The sequence below is a fragment of the Empidonax traillii genome, unplaced genomic scaffold (genome assembly GCF_003031625.1).
Source record: "Empidonax traillii isolate 1590-97213 ecotype Southwest subspecies unplaced genomic scaffold, ASM303162v1 scaffold765:size308305, whole genome shotgun sequence".
NCBI classification, from domain to species: Eukaryota; Metazoa; Chordata; class Aves; order Passeriformes; family Tyrannidae; genus Empidonax; species Empidonax traillii.
In genome coordinates, this window is record NW_020955958.1 from 111,719 (window position 1) to 130,429 (window position 18,711).

At 43.7% G+C, this 18,711-nt stretch overlaps 1 protein-coding gene across 1 annotated transcript; it reads left to right on the plus strand.

Annotated features, from left to right (window-relative positions):
• Positions 1-4,741: 4,741 nt before the first annotated feature.
• Positions 4,742-17,302, plus strand: LOC114066468 (ubl carboxyl-terminal hydrolase 18-like). The gene is made up of 11 exons (XM_027901183.1): positions 4,742-4,812; positions 7,622-7,798; positions 8,761-8,857; positions 10,034-10,179; positions 12,321-12,400; positions 13,205-13,351; positions 13,965-14,060; positions 15,039-15,209; positions 15,940-16,071; positions 16,508-16,557; positions 17,066-17,302. The coding sequence occupies exons 2-11, from the start codon at positions 7,630-7,632 to the stop codon at positions 17,112-17,114; spliced, it is 1,137 nt and encodes a 378-aa protein (XP_027756984.1). The 5' UTR covers positions 4,742-4,812; positions 7,622-7,629; the 3' UTR covers positions 17,115-17,302.
• The last annotated feature ends 1,409 nt before the right edge of the window (positions 17,303-18,711 follow it).

Below are 18,711 nucleotides of genomic sequence, written 5' to 3' on the forward strand. Positions count from 1 at the left end.
GGGGAATGTGCTATGAAAAAGGAATATTTTGGAGGTAAAATTGGAGGGAATCTTGAGGGGCAGAATGAACTTTCTGGCAACGGGGAACAATCGGAGCCTGTGAGAACTTGTCAACTGGCTTCCTGTGACGGTAAAAGAAGAGCTGCCGTGCCGGGAACAGTTTGTCCCTGGAGAGCACAGTGCTGGAATAGGGGTGAGACACAGTAAGCAGCTTTTTTTCTAATGTTGGGTCAGCAGGAGGTGGAGGTCAGAGGTCGGGAGGTGGGTGCCTCCCCGCATCGGGGTGTGCAGTGTGAGCCTGCAGACGGAAAAAGGGGTTAAGGCCGTCGGTGCAAGTTGTGTTGGCAGAAGGCAAAAAAGTGGCAGTAGTGTCCCTGTGGTGCGTTTCATCTGAGGTCTGTGGTGGGTTTCAGGTGCAAAGGCAAAATGGCAAAATTAGCTTACTAGCTAATTTTTAGATAGGATAGAGCCTTGATTGCTTATGCAAACTCACAGACCGGATATAGTTAAAAACCTTATTGTTTAGAGAAGGGGCTTTGAAGCTCATGAGAAAGAGACCTTGAACGTTGATAAAGAGATGCTCCTGGAGAAGATACTAGTTTTGAATTAATTGGACAGTGCCAACTCAGCAATTCTTAGCAAAGGTAGAAAGTTCAAGCTGAGGAAGACTTCTTCCTTCCTCCAAAAGACCCCCAAAGATCACCGAAAGAAAACCCCAAGGGGGTATTCCAAGGCGGAGTTATAGGAGTGGTGTATGTTAATGATCCCTTCCCTCTTTTCTGGAATCTGCTAACACCGCTAATGCATATGTAACACAACTAATGTATATGAAATATTATACTGCATAAAAGGAGCTGAACAAAGGCAATGGGTGTGCGTGATTGGAGGAATTATCCCGAATGCACCTGGCGCTGTGACTGGGGTGGTGGTCTGCCTCTCCTGGTGGGAGTGAAATAAATAAATAAAATTAAAAATAAAAATAAAAAATTAACGAATTAAAAAAGGAAATACACAAAAGAAATTTCAAAAAAATTAAAAGCAAGAAAACCAAAAGAAAATAAAATTAATAGTCAAATAAAAGCGAAAAAAAAAGAATTCTTGGGGACCCTGTTTACTACCCGTCCCCCTCCTTCCCTCCCCGCCCTCCGAACCCTAAATTGGGGGTCACCCCTCAAACGTGAGGAGGGGACCCCAAAACGTAGGTGAGGGAACTCCAGGGACCCGAAGAATTGGAGGGGGAGCCGCGGTATGTCAGGGAGGGGCCCTAAAAAAGTGAGTGAGACACGCGCAGTAAGAAAACGAACCTTTAAGGTCACGTGATGAGAGGTGACAAGATGGTGACGTCTCCGCATGCGTAGTCATTTGCAAGACGTCCAAGGTCACGTGGTAACTAAGGGCACCAGGAGGGGGCATGGCGCATGGGCAATGACTTATGACACTGCAGCACCCTCTGCTGATCGTAAGGCCGGCACTGCAGCGAACAGACCTGCGCAGGCGGGGAAGGGCAGCGGCCCAGAGGAGGCCCGCTTCAGGGCGCGGGGCCCGCCGGGGGGCCGCCGAGCCGGCGGCACCAAGCGAGAAAGGAGCGGCCGCGCTGGGGCTTGGCCGGTTCCCGGGTCACGACGGGACTTGTGGTCTCCAGTCTCTGCCGGGGGCGGGGGGAGAATAAAACGAGCGTTTTTAAGTGAAACAGCAGAACTTAGTGAGGGACATTCTATGGGTAAAAATGGGGGGACCGGAAGTGAGAGTGATCCCCGGGCCTGAAAGTCCTATAGTTCCGCGAGAAAAATAGCCTCAGCCGGCCCGGCCGAAATATTTCCGATGCCATGCAAAAGATGGCGGCCTCCTAAGGAGGAAGTACTGCATTGCCGTGCAAGAAGATGGCGGCCCTCGGACTACAAGTCCTCCAATGCCGTACAAGAAGATGGCGGCCCCGGACCGGAAGTTCTCCAAGCCCACCCTCAAGATGGCGCAGCCGGGACCGGAAATTGTCATAGCCCATACTGAAGGTGGCGGACCCAGACAAAAGTGGCAGAAAGCTTCTGACATCAAACAAATGGAGTTCAACCCATCAAAGAAAGCCCTTACCCTCCATCTTTCCTTTTCATATGGTGAGGCACTCTAGGCACTCAATGCACACATAAAGCTTTCTGTGTTGGCACCTTTATCTGGGAGGAATCAGAACCTCTTAACTGCCATTGACAGTCTGCATCTCAAAATAGAACAAGAATGAAGATTCCTCCGAGACAAAATGTGCCAGCACAGAAAGCCCTATGTGTGCATGGAGGGCCAAGAGTGCCTCACCAGCTGCACAGGAGAGATGATGAATAAGGGCTTTCTTTGCTGAGTGGAACTTCATTTGTTTGGTGTCAGAAGCCCTGCACTGAAATTCTCAGTCTGATCCCCTAAAATAGAATAGGAATAAAGATTCGTCTCAGACAAAAGATGCGAGGACGAGATGCTCTATATGTGCATGAATTGCCAAGAGTGGCTCACCAATTGCTTAGGGAAGATAGAGGGTAAGGGCTTTCTTGCCTGGGTGGAAATGCATTTGTTTGGTGCCAGAACCTCTGAACTGCCATTGATGGTCCAAGTTTCAACATGGAATAAGGATGAAGATTCCTCCCAGACAGAAGGTGCCAGGATCAGAAGCTCTGTGTATGCATGGATTGTCAAGAGTGGCTCACCAATTGCACAGTATAGATGGAGGTTAAGGACTTTCTTTCCTGGGTGGAAAATCATTTGTTTGCTGTCAGAACCTCTGAGCTGGAACTGTCAATCTGAGTCCCCAAATGAACTAAGAATGAAGATTCCTTGCAAACAAATGTGCCATAGGAAGCTCTATGTGTGCATGGAATGCCAAGAGTGGCTCACCAATTGCTTAGGGGAGATAGAGGGTAAGGGCTTTCTTGCCTGGGTGGAAATGCATTTGTTTGGTGTCAGAACCTCTGCGCTGAAATGGTCAGTCTAACTACAGATAGGGAATTAATAATAGAAAGGCATGTAAGGTTGTGTTTGCAGTGTGTGTGTGAAAAAGAAATTATTAGGCTGTACGAAGCAATAAAGCTGACTGTTGCATCATCATCATATACGGTGCCTGGTTTTTATTTTTTGGCCGTCCTAACTATTACAATAGTGTGGTGCTTTGGTTTCAGGAGAAAGAGTGAAATCAGTCGTGAGTTTTCCTTCTAGGACATTTGGCATGGGCTCAGCTGCTGGACTCTTTCAGGTTATCAAGTCAGATCTGTGGGAGCTGAAGAGAAGGAGAGAGTGTGTCTATGTGAGAAGGAGCGTGCCTAACTCCTTGGTTCAGTGCGACACTGAAAGGCTTCCACTGGTTTTGCCCAGTCTTGTTTTACTGTGTGCAGGAACAGAGGGGACTCTCTGGACCCTTTGTGCCTGAAAGCGCTTCATGGTACCCGCTGCAGAGAAAAATGCACCGTGGGGGAAGTGTGCCAAGAGAGAAAGCCCTTGGTGACCTATCCCTGCTAACTGCAAAGTTCTAAGCATTCGCAATGGAGTGGCACTCCCTTTCGGCTTCGAAGCCTTTCGACTGCACACATCTGACAATGTTCTGCAAGTTCTTCCCAGCTCGATGTACTCAGAAGCCCTTTCAGGCTGGATAACTCAATGCAAAAATTAGCAGCTTTAGTTGCATCATTTTTTCAACATAATTGCCACATGTGTAGTACATGGGTTTATTGAGAACTGTGATGCCAAGCATCAAATCAGACTGTCATGTAAATAGATTATTATGTTGGTTTTGTTTCTTCAGCAATAGTTCCATCAGGTTTGTTTTTCATGAAACTGAATGCATCACAGAAGTTTCTGAGTGAACTACAGTATTGTGTGTATCTTTGTACTTACTCTATTTTGGGGACTTTTAAAAATTGTCCTTGTAATGGTTTCAAATGGCTTTATTGCCGTTGCTTGCTTCGGCTTTATATCAGTGAATTTTTTTACAACTGTGTATTTCTGAACAGACTGATGAAATATTTCCATTTTCAGTGTCTGCAGTTGCTTTTACTTATATTTCCTGAGACTGGAAAACAGAGAGCAGCTAGGGGATTCAGAGGGAATTCCGGCAATTTTTCCTCAACCTGAGCAGCTTCTGAAAGCAGTAAAAATACTTTAGCCCTAATGCAAAGCCAACTAGTGCTGCTTTTCTCAACTATTTATTTAGTACTGGCCTCCCATGGAATCCTGTTCCAGTGCTCTGCCACCCTCAGTGTAAAGAAGCTCTTCCTCATGTTGAGGTGGAGCTTCTTGTATTTTAGTTTATGTCCATTACTTCTCGTCCTGTCGCTGGGCACCACTGAAAAATGTCTCTTTGCACCCATTTTTGAGATATTTATATGCATTAATGAGTCTTCTTCTCGGTCTTCTCTAGAGTAAACATGCAATTTCTCCTGAAAGACACCAGCGCGGCGTCAGCAATGCACCCTGAGCAGCCGCTGAGCTATGGGAGGTCCCTGGTCCCTGGGCTGCCCCTTCTCTCCCGCCGCTCCGTGTCGGGAAGCGGCGTGGCAGCCGCCAGCGGCAGCCCAGGGCGGCGCTGAGTTTCACTTTCTGTCCCCTCTCCCAGCCGTGCGGGAAATGAAAACTGCGGGCGGACGGTGCTGCCGCCTGACGGCCCCGCTCCGCCCCGCAGCGCTCCCGGGCCCCGCTGGCTCCCTGCCTCCCTCGCTCGTCCGTGCCGCTCCGGGGCGGGCAGGCGTGTTGTCCGAGCCCCCGCCGCGTCTTTGTCAGCAAGTGCTGTGCGAACGTGAGGTCCAACCGAGGCTCGAAGCGCTGCTGGTCCTGCGGTAGTTGGTAAGAAGCCTTTTTTTGCTGTTTTGTGAGATAGGTTGAGGCTGAAGTGCAGGGTGCTGGGAGGGAAGGTAATAAAAAGAGAGGGAAATAAGGGAGAGTAGTTTGACAACAGAGTGGGAAGTCTCCTTTCAGTCGCATCCCGGAGAAGTGTGGAGGTGATGTGCTTTTACATACTTCCCCCTTGAGGATGGGTCATCACACTGAGTCCCTGCTGGAGCCCTTCGAGGAGCACCTCGGGGGATCATAGAGTCATAATATAGAATGGTTTGGGTTGGAAGAGGATCTTGAAGACTGCAGCCAACCATCCGCCCCAGCACCATCTGTGCCCCAAGACACCTGTGAGGGGAAAAGGAGACAGTGACGGTGGGGAAGGGGTGACAAGGGACAGAGATGGGGCTACTCCTCTGATAAAGGGGCACTTGGAGGCACAGGGCATGAAGGTACTACTGGGGGCTTTGTTGTGAGAAGCCAGTGTCTTGGGAGGGCAGATGGACTGCAGAGCAGAGCAGAGCAGTCAATCTTGCGAGGGAGGATGCTGGGCTTGGCTGAGGGAGAGCAAGTGAGAGGGTTAAATGAGTACAGGATGCCCGGTCCTAGTGGCATTGCTTGGTGCAGCCAAGCCACATACTTGAAGGTACTGAGTCCTACCCCTGACCTGCAAAAAAAACTGAGAAGCAACTCTGCTTCTCCGGTGAGAGAGGAGAAACTGGGGGCAGGAGGGGAACCTGCTCTTCAGTTCCTCAGCTCACTCACCAGTTTTTTTATACACTTGTATATAAGGAGAAAGAAAGTTTAGTGCAAATCCTAGGAATGCTGTATTTCTGGCAGCCAGCCAAAGTGAGGCAGTTCCATGCCGTGGTTGGGAAGTTGTATTCGTGTCCCTGCTCCAGTACCAGGGATCCTGCTAGCGGTGTCTGGGGGAGAGTTTCATTGAACCAGAAACCCAAGTCCTCCCATCTCTGTATCCCCCTGCATCTTCATGCCCTAATATTTTTCTGCCTGTTTCTCAAGTCACCCAAAGTCCTGAGTTTACTCATTAATCCCACCTTAGTCTTATTTTTCCTGGCAAAAGTAATGTCTTGCTGGTTCGCCTCATCCCTGCCACATCCTCAGCTACCTGTGCACTGCCTGTCCCTCTCTGTCTTTTTCGACATCCCAGCTGGCTGTGAGCATCCCTTACCTTTTGGCTAAAGCAAATCAGCTAAACCCAGTGGTCCTCATGGTACAGGCCCAGATGGGCTCCCACACCATCTGGACTTTCAGAAACCTGACTGCACTGTTAAATCAATTCCAGGGAAAGAGGCAGTGTGTCTTCAGGCTCTTGCATTCAGACTCTGTTTTCCCAAGGAAGAAATAAAATAAAAATTCTCTTTTCCTCCATAGCTGTTCTAATCACTGGATTTGGGTATGTAAAAAGTAATATTCTTGAATCTCTCTTTGAATGTCGAATTGGGGTTCTTTTCCCCAGATAAACTTCTCAGCAAATTTGACAATTTTTAATGAATATGAGTGTATGTAGTGTATGTATTTTCAAAAGTACAGTTGGAAATAATTATAAAGTTAATAACTGGGAAAAAATTCATTTCTAGTTTTTCTACCTCAATCTTCAAAAGCTTTGATATCTGACATTATTACGCACAGTTAACCTGAAAACATGCTTTTAAAACGAAGATTTTCTTTTTGTGGAAGGCAGAATTGGGATATTTTGCTTATTTCCCTTTCTTGGTAGCATTTCATCATTCTTTCAGCACCTGGCCTTAGGTTGATTTTACGTGCTGTTTAATATTTGTAAAATATTAATATCTGAGCATTTGTTTTGTGGGTCCCCCCTCCTCACATATGAAATGCTTCCCTAAGCATATCCACTTTTTTCTGATTCTGTCTTTGTGTTGGAGTTAAGCTTATAAAAAGTTTCAATTTTGTATAATTGCATTTGAACATTTTATCATATTATTTTGCTTGTGTATTTTTACTTTGCTTTAGTAGTCAGTAGCTGAGTCACAGGAGCATGTCTCAGAGTAATGGCCTGTCGACAGCCAAGGCGTAATAATGGTTCTCTGGTGTAAACAGTTACTTTGCCCGTGATCACTTGATGGAACAGAAAAAGAAACTGATATTTCAGTTCTCAAATGTCTTTCAAAATTGCAGTCCAAAGTGCCACAGTAGAGCTGTGACTACGGCACTTAAAAACAATGCAGGGAAACAAAAAAAAAAAACCTAGCACAGAAACTAAAAATGCTTATCAGGTCAAAAGGCTAAAATAAGGTGAAATTTGCCCTTTTGAATACTTGGGGTACTTTGGGTGATAAAATGTTGCTTTTACTAAACATAAGACTTTTGCAACCTCTACCATTTGGATAATTTTAATCATCTTATTTACCAGATCTTCTTGAACAGGGATATCTGGACTTCTCTAATTAGATGGAGCTGTTTATGTGGAACTGAAGGTTCATTTATTTATGTAGCCACAAGACAGGATGAGCAATTGCCATTAAGCTCTGTTACCTTTCACACCTACAATACCCATTTTAATTCAAATACACCAAATGCTGTTGCAGTAATCTTACTTATTTTATTGATATATCCAGGCCAGGCTGGACAAGACCCTGAGCAACCTGATCTAGTGGGTGACATCCCTGCCTATAGCAGGAGGGTTGGAACTAGATTTAAGGTCCCTCCTAACCCAAACCATTCTGTGATTTCACCTTTTTCATAATGAAAATATCATCGAAAAATCCGGTGTTTTTGGATGCTCCTACTCTTTCTGATCTTGCTGTGTCTCTCTTGCCATCCTTCTGTCTCTGTACAATATTGTAGATGGGACAAAACAGTGGACGTCAAGAAAGAAGCAAGAAACCAGAGCTGGCACTAAGTGAGAGCATGGAGGCAGAAGCTGAAGTACAAAGTAATAAAGATGAAGCCAAAGATCTGAAGGCCAAAGAACAGAGGCTAACATCAGTCTTTGGTGTGGCAGACTTAAAAAATGGTAATAATATTTTGTCTGTTCTTAGTTCTAATATTTTCTCCTTCTAATGGCCGCTATTCTATATTCTGTCCTCAGGCTTCATTTTTCCTATTCCTTACTTCTTCACTGAGGAATATGCAGATGATTCTCATTTTGTCCTGCCAAATAACCATTTTGGGTTTGGGGGGAATGGACTGCATGAGGATCTCATAGCTTTTTCCCATTTTAAGTCCTCAAATTGGCCACTGCAGCCCAAAAGGTCTAGATGCTGGCTCTGGCTCTTTCCAAACAGAGCCAGCACTGATTCTGGATTTGCTAAACCATGAAGTAGGCCCACCCTTACTACCCACTGTATGTATTTTGGAGGTGTTCTGGGTTTCTGTTATGTGTCCTCTCTCTCTTTGGTGATGACTTCAGAAGCAAATTTTCTAATTTCTGACCAGGGTTACTTATACTGCAGTGGGGCACAGAACATGCCACCTTTTTAGATGCAGGAACAGCTGTGACTTGCTTCTTCTCTCAAGCTAGTTCCTTTCTTTGAAACTGAAAAAAAAACATACCAGAGACAGGCTGAAAGGGAAACTTGAATCCTATGTGATGGATAGCTAGAATCTGGTCCCACGTGGAGCTCTTAATTTTTTTGTTAGGTTTGGCTGTGTAAAAGGCTGAATAAAAGTCCTTGGACAGGCAGCCTTTGCCTCCTGTTGTTTTATTTTCTGTTTAGGTGTTTCAGAGGACTTAAAATAGAGGAACTGAGGGAAATCTGAGCATCATTTTCCAGGCTTACTTGGATTTTTGCCAAACAAAACCAAATATTATCTACATGAGCAACAGAAGAATAGACTGAACACTTTTTCAGGCCTGACCAAGATGCTCAACCTATACCACTGAATGGCAAGAGAAGTTGCCACTTTCAAATAATTTTCACTTTCTTTTCTTGTACCTATCTCCAGGCCTCACTTCCTCTTTTTCTATCCCTACAGAAGCTATTGGACTGTATAACCTTGGACAGAGCTGCTGTCTGAACTCTCTGCTCCAAGTGTTCCTCATGAATATACACTTCACAGGGATACTTCGAAGGTACCACTTGTTTGAACTACTGGAGATACTTCCCATTGTTGCTTTGTTGCCTCCCTGTCTTTTTTATATGCGATGTCGTATCTGTCATACAGAGTCTTGGGCCTGCTAAAGTAGAAGTTGCAGTATTCTGACTTGTTAGTCATCTCTGATTCATGCGCCCTTTGCACACCAATAAGCTGCAGTCCTGAATTGAGTCTTTATGACTAGTATCTCTCTTTTCCGAAAGAGGATATGATTTTATTCCAGGTTTACTCATAGGCCATTTTAAAAAAGGATGTGTTTTGCCTAACCATATCCACTATTAATTTTGTGACTTTAAGCATGTAAGCATAAACATATTGTAATCCCCAGCCTGTGGCCCCTGATTGCCCTGGTTAGCACCTCATAGAGAAGACTATGAGTGTTGTTGGAGATCACAAATACATAGGTTTACTTTGTCTTGCTTGACTGTTCTCCCTGGTTGTTTGTGAGGAGGATTTGGGCTTCTGTCTCCCTACCAACTACAATAATAACTGGTTTGATTTGTTTTCAATTTACTCATTTCACTGCAGCTTTAATCATCTAAGTGGATCATTCCTGTTCAGTTCTTTCTCTACATTTCTTAGCGCTCACTACTGTGCAGAGAAGAAAGAAGACGTTACAGACGTACAGAGAAGAGAAGTGTCAGGAATGGGCAAAACTAAATAATGTAGATAAGTAGGTTACCACGGTTATTTGAAGAAAGACTTAGAAAAACCTGTGGACTGCAATAAATTTAGGGAGAATAAAAAGCTTTTCAGTTGGCATATAGCTGAAATACGAGCATTATGATTTATGTGCCCATGAAATTTTGAGGGTATGCTGAGAATGAGGACATGAATCAGTGGAAGGGAAGAAGAGCTCTGAAACTGGCTGTAACTAATGTTATTTCTGGAGCCCAGAAAGTACTTGAGGTCCTGCTTGGCTTGTTCCCTTATTCAGGAACAGGCCAACTTAACACTGTGGCTTTTCACTTTAGAACTTTCAGCCTGCATTGTGGGGTGAGCTAGTGCAGGTGACTGCTTCCCCATTTTCCTCTTTTGCTGAAAATATACCCGTTCTGGTTCCTCTTGCATTGCTTCACACCTTCAGGTGTGATGTCTAATATTTCTCCATTGTACCGCTTGATTACCGTTCGTGTTCTTCTTCCCTTTGTAGGATCACAGTGCCACCATGTGCTGTGCAGAGGAGAAGCAACGTCCCGTACCAAATGCTCCTGCTGTTGGAGAAGATGCAGTGTGGCAAGCGCAAAGCTGTTCGTCCCATAGAACTCGCTTGCTGCCTTTCGGCCCACAGAGTGCAATGTAAGCAGCACTGCCTCGTGCCCACCTCTGTCTGCAAACCAGGGTGTGGATTACCCATCACTAACAAGTAGTGCAGTCTCCAGCATCTCCATTCAGAAATGTCAGGAGTTAGGTACATGATGATGGAGTGCTCTTTATAACTGCTTCCTACTTGTGAGTATGATGCTGTGTATTACTTCTGAAGAGGGGGGGAAAAAAGCCCCTGCTGCATGTCCTTGCTGATGTCCAAAGGGAGAACAGTCTCTCAGACTGCTGGAAGACTCAGCTACAGATACTGACCGAGGGGAAAGGGCTGTGCAGGGCTGAGAAGATAGCTTATGGCTTGATTTGTCTTGATGTACTGACATCATAGTAGTGAAATAGCTGCTGTTACTTATTGGAAGAAAGGGATAGTGTGGAAAAGATAAGTTCTCACAGATCCCCAAGGATAAAAACTATATTCTTCCTGTTCCTTTTTATAAGGGCAGAGAGAAGAATTTTATGGCTTCATCTCCCAACTGGTCAAAGTCCCAAAGGAGAGAGATTGTTGAAGGCATGAATGACTGGTGACAATAGGATGCTGGGAGTCTATCTATGTGTACAACTACACAGGGTGTATCCAAATATCCTGATCTTTATTATATAAAAGCCCAAACAGGACAGCACTGAAAGCAGAGGTGGTAGCCAGCCGTCTTTCTTAAGGAGGAACACGAGATAAACTCAACATTTCTGTTTGCAGCATTCCCCCCTTACTCTGAATGGCTTTGCAGTCTGCCTTCTCTCTTCCTGCTAAAGAGAGATGTCCAAAGGGAGTTTTGTAAAGCTTGACTATTTCTCACCTTGTCCTTCTTCTTTAAAATTCAAGTGTGGTTCCTAAACTCCTGCATCTCAGAAAGTGGTGCTTTGCCTGCATCATGGATTGCTATTAGACACGAGGAAAGGTTATGAACTTTGTTTAATCAGAAGTGTCTGTAATCTTACCAGAACACAGCTGAAGTCAGTAACTGCAGACTTGAATTGCTGGGAAGTTGAAAGCACTTCCATATCAGGATGTTGGATTATGATACAAAATTTGTTCCACCTATGATCAAGCATAAAGGTAGTCCAGAAACACTATGATTCTGCTATACCACATGTAATTTTTGCCCAGTTCCTAAATCTTGAGTTCATCACAGGCTGACAAAATCAGTTCTTCACATTCAAGGATGTAGTTTCTTTTCTTTTCCCCTAAGTTTAATCTTGAAGCAATTCCCTGCTGAGACATTCTAAACAAGCTGTGCACTGACCTTAGATTTCTTAATATGCCAGTTTAGCCAGAGTGCAAAGCCAAAGCATAATGTTACTTCATCATACTTGGCTTCCTGTGCTGAAACCATGTGCTTTTTGCTTAGATAGGGATCAAGGCTTTTATACTATTTGATGCGTGAGACATATTTTTATCTCAGCAGTCAGGAGAATTATAGCCTTCACGAGGGGACAGGGGAAAAAGGTCTGTGGTGTAATAAAGGCGAAAAAGAGAACAGAATCTTCCCTGTATTGTTTCTAAGCAGGATTCAAAAGGACTTTTTACAAGGATGTAGTGATAGGACAAGGGGTGATTGCTTTAAACTGAAAGGAAGTGGGTTTCGATTTGATATTCGGAAGAACCTATTTACTCTGAGGGTAGTGAGGCACGGGAACAGTTAGCCCAGAGAAGTTGTGGATACCCCATGCCTGGAAGTGTTCAAGGCCAGGTTGGACAATGCTTTTAGCAACCTGCTCTAGTGGAAGATGTCCCTGTCCATGGCAGGGGGGTTGGAAAGAGATGTTGTGTAAGTCTCTTCCAACCCAAACCATTCAATGATCCTATGAAACACAACTCTCAACTCAGTGAGACATCTGAGCCCTATTTTCTGGTAGGTATTTAGCTCTGCACCTGGTGTCAAGTACACAACTTTAGCACTGGGTAGTGCAAGCCCTCCTGTCTTTTCCCACTGCCTGCTCAGGTCACACAGAGAGATTGCAGCTCTTGTCCAGTCTAAGTTCTATCTCTGGCAGGGAGTGGCAAGGGACAAGAAACTGCATCATATGGGGGACAATAATTCTCCCTTTGCCATCTGTGGGAAGTCTGTGCTTGATGCTGTTCATAGTACTTACTGAGGTTTTGTTTTCTGTTTGTCCAGTGTTTGTGCAGCATGATGCTGCTCAGCTGTTTCTGCATCTCTGGAACTTGATAAAGAAGCAGATGAAAAAGCTAGAGCTGGTAAGGATGGTCACTGAAATGAACACCAGGTCCTTTGGCCCTTATCGTTTCCTCTGCTCCTTGAAGAAGGATCCCATTCACTGACAATTGTCCTAAGTTAAATTCTTAAAATTATCAATCCCTTGTTTGGGTCTTTCCTCACATCTTTCAAATGGGAGAGGAAATCTTGATCTCATAAGCTTCAATATTTTGAATTACAGTTAATTTTTGTTCTTCCTACTTTTAGGGCATGCCAGAGTCTCCATTCTAATGGGAGACTTGATTAATAAGTAAAAAATTGATCTTTTTGAACACCAAATTTAGTTTTCTTTCTTTTTTTCCCCCCCAAATTTCTGTAAGCATTTATTGGCATGCCATAACATGGCTTTTCCATTCTTTGAAGTCAGCCATGTGCATTTCATTCTAATTAGTCACTCCTAGTACGTTATGTATATGACAGTTTCTTCTAGCAGACTGGGAAAAGTGATTCTTCCTTGACAGTCATAGTTTTATTCATACAGAAGGCAAACTTCTTTTGCAGTTTCAAACAAAACAGTACAATTTTGCTTCAAAGCAGACATTTAACTGTCTGATCTTGCTACAGGCTGTGTCTTTCCTCTCTGATAGGGGACGAGGGAAGGAGTTGTTCTTCTTTAAATTGTGGGAAGTAACCTGTCCACCTAAGTCAGTGTTAGATCTTGGTTCAAATGTTAAAGCAGTAACCTGGCGTGAAATAACATGTGCACGTGGGCTTTTCCACCCACAAGGATATACCTTAGCTGTCATCTTCATAAACCTTGTTTTGGTCTTTTTTTGTCCCTCCAGGTTGAAGAGCTGAGTGATTTGTACACTATCTGCATACAGGAGCATCTGACCTGTCAGAATTGCTCTTTTGAAATAAAGAACAACAGCAGCATGTTAACCCTTCCACTGCCGGTGTTGGATTCCAATTCTCACAGGCTGAAGACTCTGGTAAGTTTAGTGGCAACACTGTTTTCTTAAGATTCCCCTCTGTTCACTGTGGGAGCCAGGTGTCTCCTTTGTCATATCTAGCATCTCTGCAAGATCTCTGTAGAGTGTTTGGGACCACCAGAGGGTGATCTTTTCTCCTTCACATTTCTTATTTGTTTGGAAGAGTTTTAGAGGTCTCAAAAAATGTTTGATTTAGGGGCTGGAAAATAAAGTCCGTGAATCACCTTTTTAAAAAGAGTGTTGACTAAATACTCTGTAACAGACTCAAAGACTCAAACTACACTGTGATGTGTACCTGTGAGACCTTAGATACCACAGTGAGGAACCTCGCTGAAAACCTCCAAAGCTTTGAAGTAGGTATAAAAGACACGTAGGCATCAACATCTTCTTTTCGAAAAATGTGGTTCCCCATTTTTTCCCCAATTAATGCAATCACGTCAGTATCTAGGAAAAAATGGGTTACTTTTTTTTAGGCTGCTAGGCAGTCTTTTGTCCTTTGAATAAAATACGCCCTCTGTAGTTTTGTTGTTTATCTGTACTCTGTGAACTAAAGTAGAAATAGAAATCCAACTTGAAGGAATTCAATTGAAAGGAATCTCCTCTGTCTTCATAGGAGGACTGTGTACAATATTTTTTCCATCCAGAAGAGCTGACTGGTCAAAACATGTGTTTTTGTCAACAGTGTGGAAGGAAAACACCTTTCTTGCAGGTAATCAGAGAATTATTTTCCCATAAGTCTCTCACACACAGAAATTCCTTAAGAACTGGGAAGGGCGGGGAAAGGACTCAACCATATCAGTTTAAGAGGAGATCAATAACTCAGATTTGTCAGCACAGCGGTATCAGCAAGGTATAAACCACATGCATCTTTCCTCCTCTTAGGAGGTTCCCTGCTGTAGATGTAGCTCTAGCTGCAAAAGATTTTATGAGTTTAAGTCACCAAGAAGAAGAGATTCTCTCGGTTTATTCTGTGTGTTCACTGTGGGCATTTACACTGCTGTATAGCTGCAGAGGTGGGCAAAAATATGTTACCTAAACTGTGTATACACCTAAAAGTAGGATACTGTAGGATGATTTCCTTTCTTCCTTGCTCTCCACTGGGCTCTCCATTTTTTAGAGTATCAATTAACTGTTTCATGAAGAGGCATTAAAGGGAGCAGTGTGTGAGGGAGAATGCCGTAGTGCAAGGCTTGGAGGAGACTTCCCATAACATTTTCACTGTTGGGCTGCCTCTGAGACCACAATGAATCCATATGTCTTAGTGGCAGCCATAGTGTCAGCAACAGCAGTGTCAACAAAGGCAGTCCTGGAAGAAATGAACTGTCAGCTTGATATCCTTTGTGGAACTCCAGTGGTCACATGTCACAAGGAAGTTGGCTTGCCTCTCCTCACCTACCTAGTGCTACCAATCTGGGATTTGGAAAGCAGATGAGAAATGAAGCAGCCCTTGAGACACCCGAGGATGGGTGCTGATCACACCAAAGCTGAGAAACTTGGTTATCACAGCTTCATGACGTGTCTGGTGTGCAAGTGGGCTACAAAGGTTTGGCATCTGCTGCCTGGTGGTCATTCACTTGTAGCACTGAGTGTTCTCCGTTTTCTCCACTGGGTGGCAATGGCTGTTTCCAACCTGCCTCCCCAGGGTTTATTCCTTAGTTTTTCAATCACATTATTTATTGCTTTACAGAGCATGAAGCTCGTCCATCTGCCACAGACTCTGACCATACACCTAAAGCGCTTCTGCTTTGAAAAATCATCTTACATGCACAAGCTTAGTCACTACCTGCCATTCCCACAGGATCTTGATTTCAACAGTGTCTTGACAGAAAATCAGTGCCAAGCAGATGAAAATGAAAAGGTGAGATACTCCTAAGGCTGTCTAAAAAGGGCAGATTTTCTTCTCTCTGCTCAAGTCTCATAAAATTTTAAGAGATCACACAAGTACTTACCTGAGTTCAAAGTGCCTGTCTTAAAAATCTGTGTCTCAGACATCTTTCACCTGTGTCTGGTGTTGTCTCACATCCCGTGATTTTAACTGGTTCTGTCATTATTCAGCATTCTGTGCTCGGAGTAAATCAACAAAGGCACAATAACTGGAGCTTCCTGCCATAAGGACGAAAGCCAGGCTTTACATATCTCACCAGTCCAAGGCAAGGGAACTCCATTCCTGGTATTTCCCATGCAGTGTTGCTGGCCACAGAGTTGAGTTTAGCAAGGAAACAACAGCTTTGCCAAGCAGATGAGAGTGATCTGCCCCACTGTGGATCTGTCCCACTTACTGTGAAATAAAAAGGGGAAGTGTGGCAATAGCAAAAGTCACTGGTATGGTGTTGTCTGTAGCGTAACTCCTTTGCTGTCCTACTACCTTGTTCACTTTCCTGTGGTCTCCAGGGAGGCTGCCAGCCCGTAACTGGCAGGCAAAATTATGAGAGTAAGAGCAAAAAAAGGTAGGATCCTCAAGGCTAATCTGCTCTTCTTCCTTTTTCCTTACAAAATCCACATCCTTGCTGTCCTGGATGCTGCTTCTCTTGAGTCAATGGCAAATGAGAATTACTGCACTAAAAGTTACTCTTTCTGTCTCTTTGCAGGCTACCTGGCAGTATGGCCTTTTTGCTGTTGTTGCTCATTCAGGATCAACTAGTTGTGGACATTACTGTGCCTATATTCAAAGCCTCACAGAGTGTAAATGGTATTGCTTTAATGATTCTGAGGTTTGCCAGGTGAGGAGATCAATCCACATTTCTTTTTGTACTTTCCTGGCCACTCCTCCAGATCTTGCTCAGTCTGACTGATTAATTGCTCAGTCTGACTGCTAATTAAAGAGAACCAGGAAAAGAAACTAAAACTGCAAAGCTTTGTGAACCTCTGCTACAGGCTCTTCCTTCTGTACCAAACAAGGCCTCAGGTTCTGCTTTGTGACTTGCAATAGCAGCCATTTGATGTATACCCTACTTTATATACTCTACATCTGTAAGTGTTAGAAGAGGAACTGTTTTACCTTGCAGGGTAAAAGCAATGAACCAATTTATTAAAAGGTGTTTAGTTCCTGGAAGTGCCACTTACACCACTCTTAGGAGAACTGGTGCACTGGTATCACAATGTGTCCACCTCCTAAGAGTTTTTACCAGCCTCCTCTTGTGTGTTTTTCTTCTCTAGGTATCATGGGATGATGTTAAATGCACCTATGGGCATTCCAACCTCCACTGGTATGCAAACATATCTCTGTTTTTACCTAATGCTGCTCTGGACTTTGGAATGAGGGTAGCAAAGAGAGGGAAGATAAATGGTTTGAATTGCATATTGCCTGTGATGTAGTGAGGATGCAGGAGAGTAGAAGAGGCGTCCTTGTGTTCTGGTTACTCTGATGGGACTGCATATGACTGTACTGGGAGCCTCTAGGGTTACTGAGTAGACACAAATGGGACTGACTGCAGTTAGAAATGTCAGTCGGGATTTTTCCATGCTTTTTGTTTTGATGCATCATAAGAAAATGAACTTATGAGAAGGGGATAGTTATAAGAGGGAGATAATCCCTCCTATAAGCTGAAGTGCTGACAGAGAGTCAGCTTTATATGCTCTATCAGGAACACTGGAAAGGGTCAGCTTAGCTGATCCAAACCTCAAAAAGCTGAGCAAGAGCAAACCTGGGAAGTTACTTGCAACCTAGATCTTCAAACATATACATCGCATTTTGCTTTTTCTTTGCCTCTACAGGGGAGAAACGGCCTACCTCTTGATTTACATGAGAAAACATCCTCAGTAGCCCTATCCAGGACTATCAGAGTGTCTCGGAAAGCTGTCCATTGTCCATGGAGCTCAGCACCTCTGTGCAAGAGTGGACAAGTACAAATGTTCCATAAGAAAGACATTTTGCACTCAGCAATCTCTGTGTTCACATTTATTTATGAAAAACACTCAACTAGAAAATAGATCTAAGAACTGTTGCAACTAGAAACTTTCTCTTTCATGTATTTTTTATATTTATGTGATTCTACATATTCATTTCCTCTTTAAAAGATAGTGAGTTAGTCCTTGTCTCTGCTGACTTACCAGTTTCCTTAATGCTGATGCTCGAATTCCCATACAGGAGAAGTGTTTGGCCTGAAAACCTGTGTGATGTTCCAGAGAAGTGTGTGGTATGACTGGGGAGCACTGATAGCCATACCTAGCCAGTACGACCAGTAAGAGCTTGAGACTTCGCCCTTTTAGCACCATGTGAGATGCTGGCAAGCTGGGCAGGAGACCCCAAAAGTCACCAGAAACAGCTGGAGGAAGGATTGGAACCTTTATGCCAGTGACTCTTACCCCTTTAACATGCTTATCAGGTGTTTATATGCATTTTCTTTCCTGTAGAGAGGAAAATATTCAGAGTAACAGAGATTCTGAAGCTAACTAGTGATTTTGCATGATGCAGACCATACACTGTGATAAGGGAAGTAAGATGCCTTGCTGTGCTTGAACTTTTGGGATTTTCCTTAAGTATTCCTCATCCGGTTGCCAGTTGGAATTGTCTTGCTCTTGCCTTTCCTTTTCTGCACTTGAAGTGGGAATGTCCCTCAAGCAGAAAATGTTCTGGAGAGAACAATTGTATAAAGAAAGCGGGTCATTTTTAAATCTCCTGTTGAGTCCCGTTACTCTGTGCAGTTGGTTAGACCTGTACTCCCATGGCAAGACTACACAGTTGGAGGGAAAATGTAAAGAGAGCTAGAAAGGAAGGCTGGTCACATGTGACAGTGTGAAGAAGAGTATTCTAAAGGCTCATCATAAGGCTCTACTGTGAGAAAGTAAAAACTTTGATCGTGATGCTTTTAATGCCCTCGTGACATTAAGTCTCGTTGTCCCACATTCTGTGAAGGGATCGAGGATTCCAGCAGTTTGGCATCTGGAAGTACATTGAATGTATTCTGTTATTGTAAAGACTGTATCTTTACAAAGGTGCTATTTTTGCGGGACTGAGCACATCTTAAAACTACTAATGTAGATTTAATAGCAAGTGTGTATAACTTAATTATATTTTGATAATGATGATGAAGTTAACAAATCATGTCTGTTTTCTGTTGCTATGTGGAAGGTAAATTGAGACATTTTGGATCATAGCTATGAAATTACACTTTCATAGTGTAGCAGGTATTTATTTTCCTGTATAGCAAGGCCCATTATTCTGCTCAATTCTCTTGTATTTATACTGCTCCTTCTGCATTAAAATATCTTGGTGTATTGTTTGTCACCAGGATGAGGAATTTGCAGCCTATTCAAATTCAAGAATGCATTGCAATCTTTCTAAAACACCTTGCAATGGGTGAATAAGAAAACCAAGTTCCTGTTTGCTTTATCCAGCACTTTGCCCAAGTGAAGTAGCT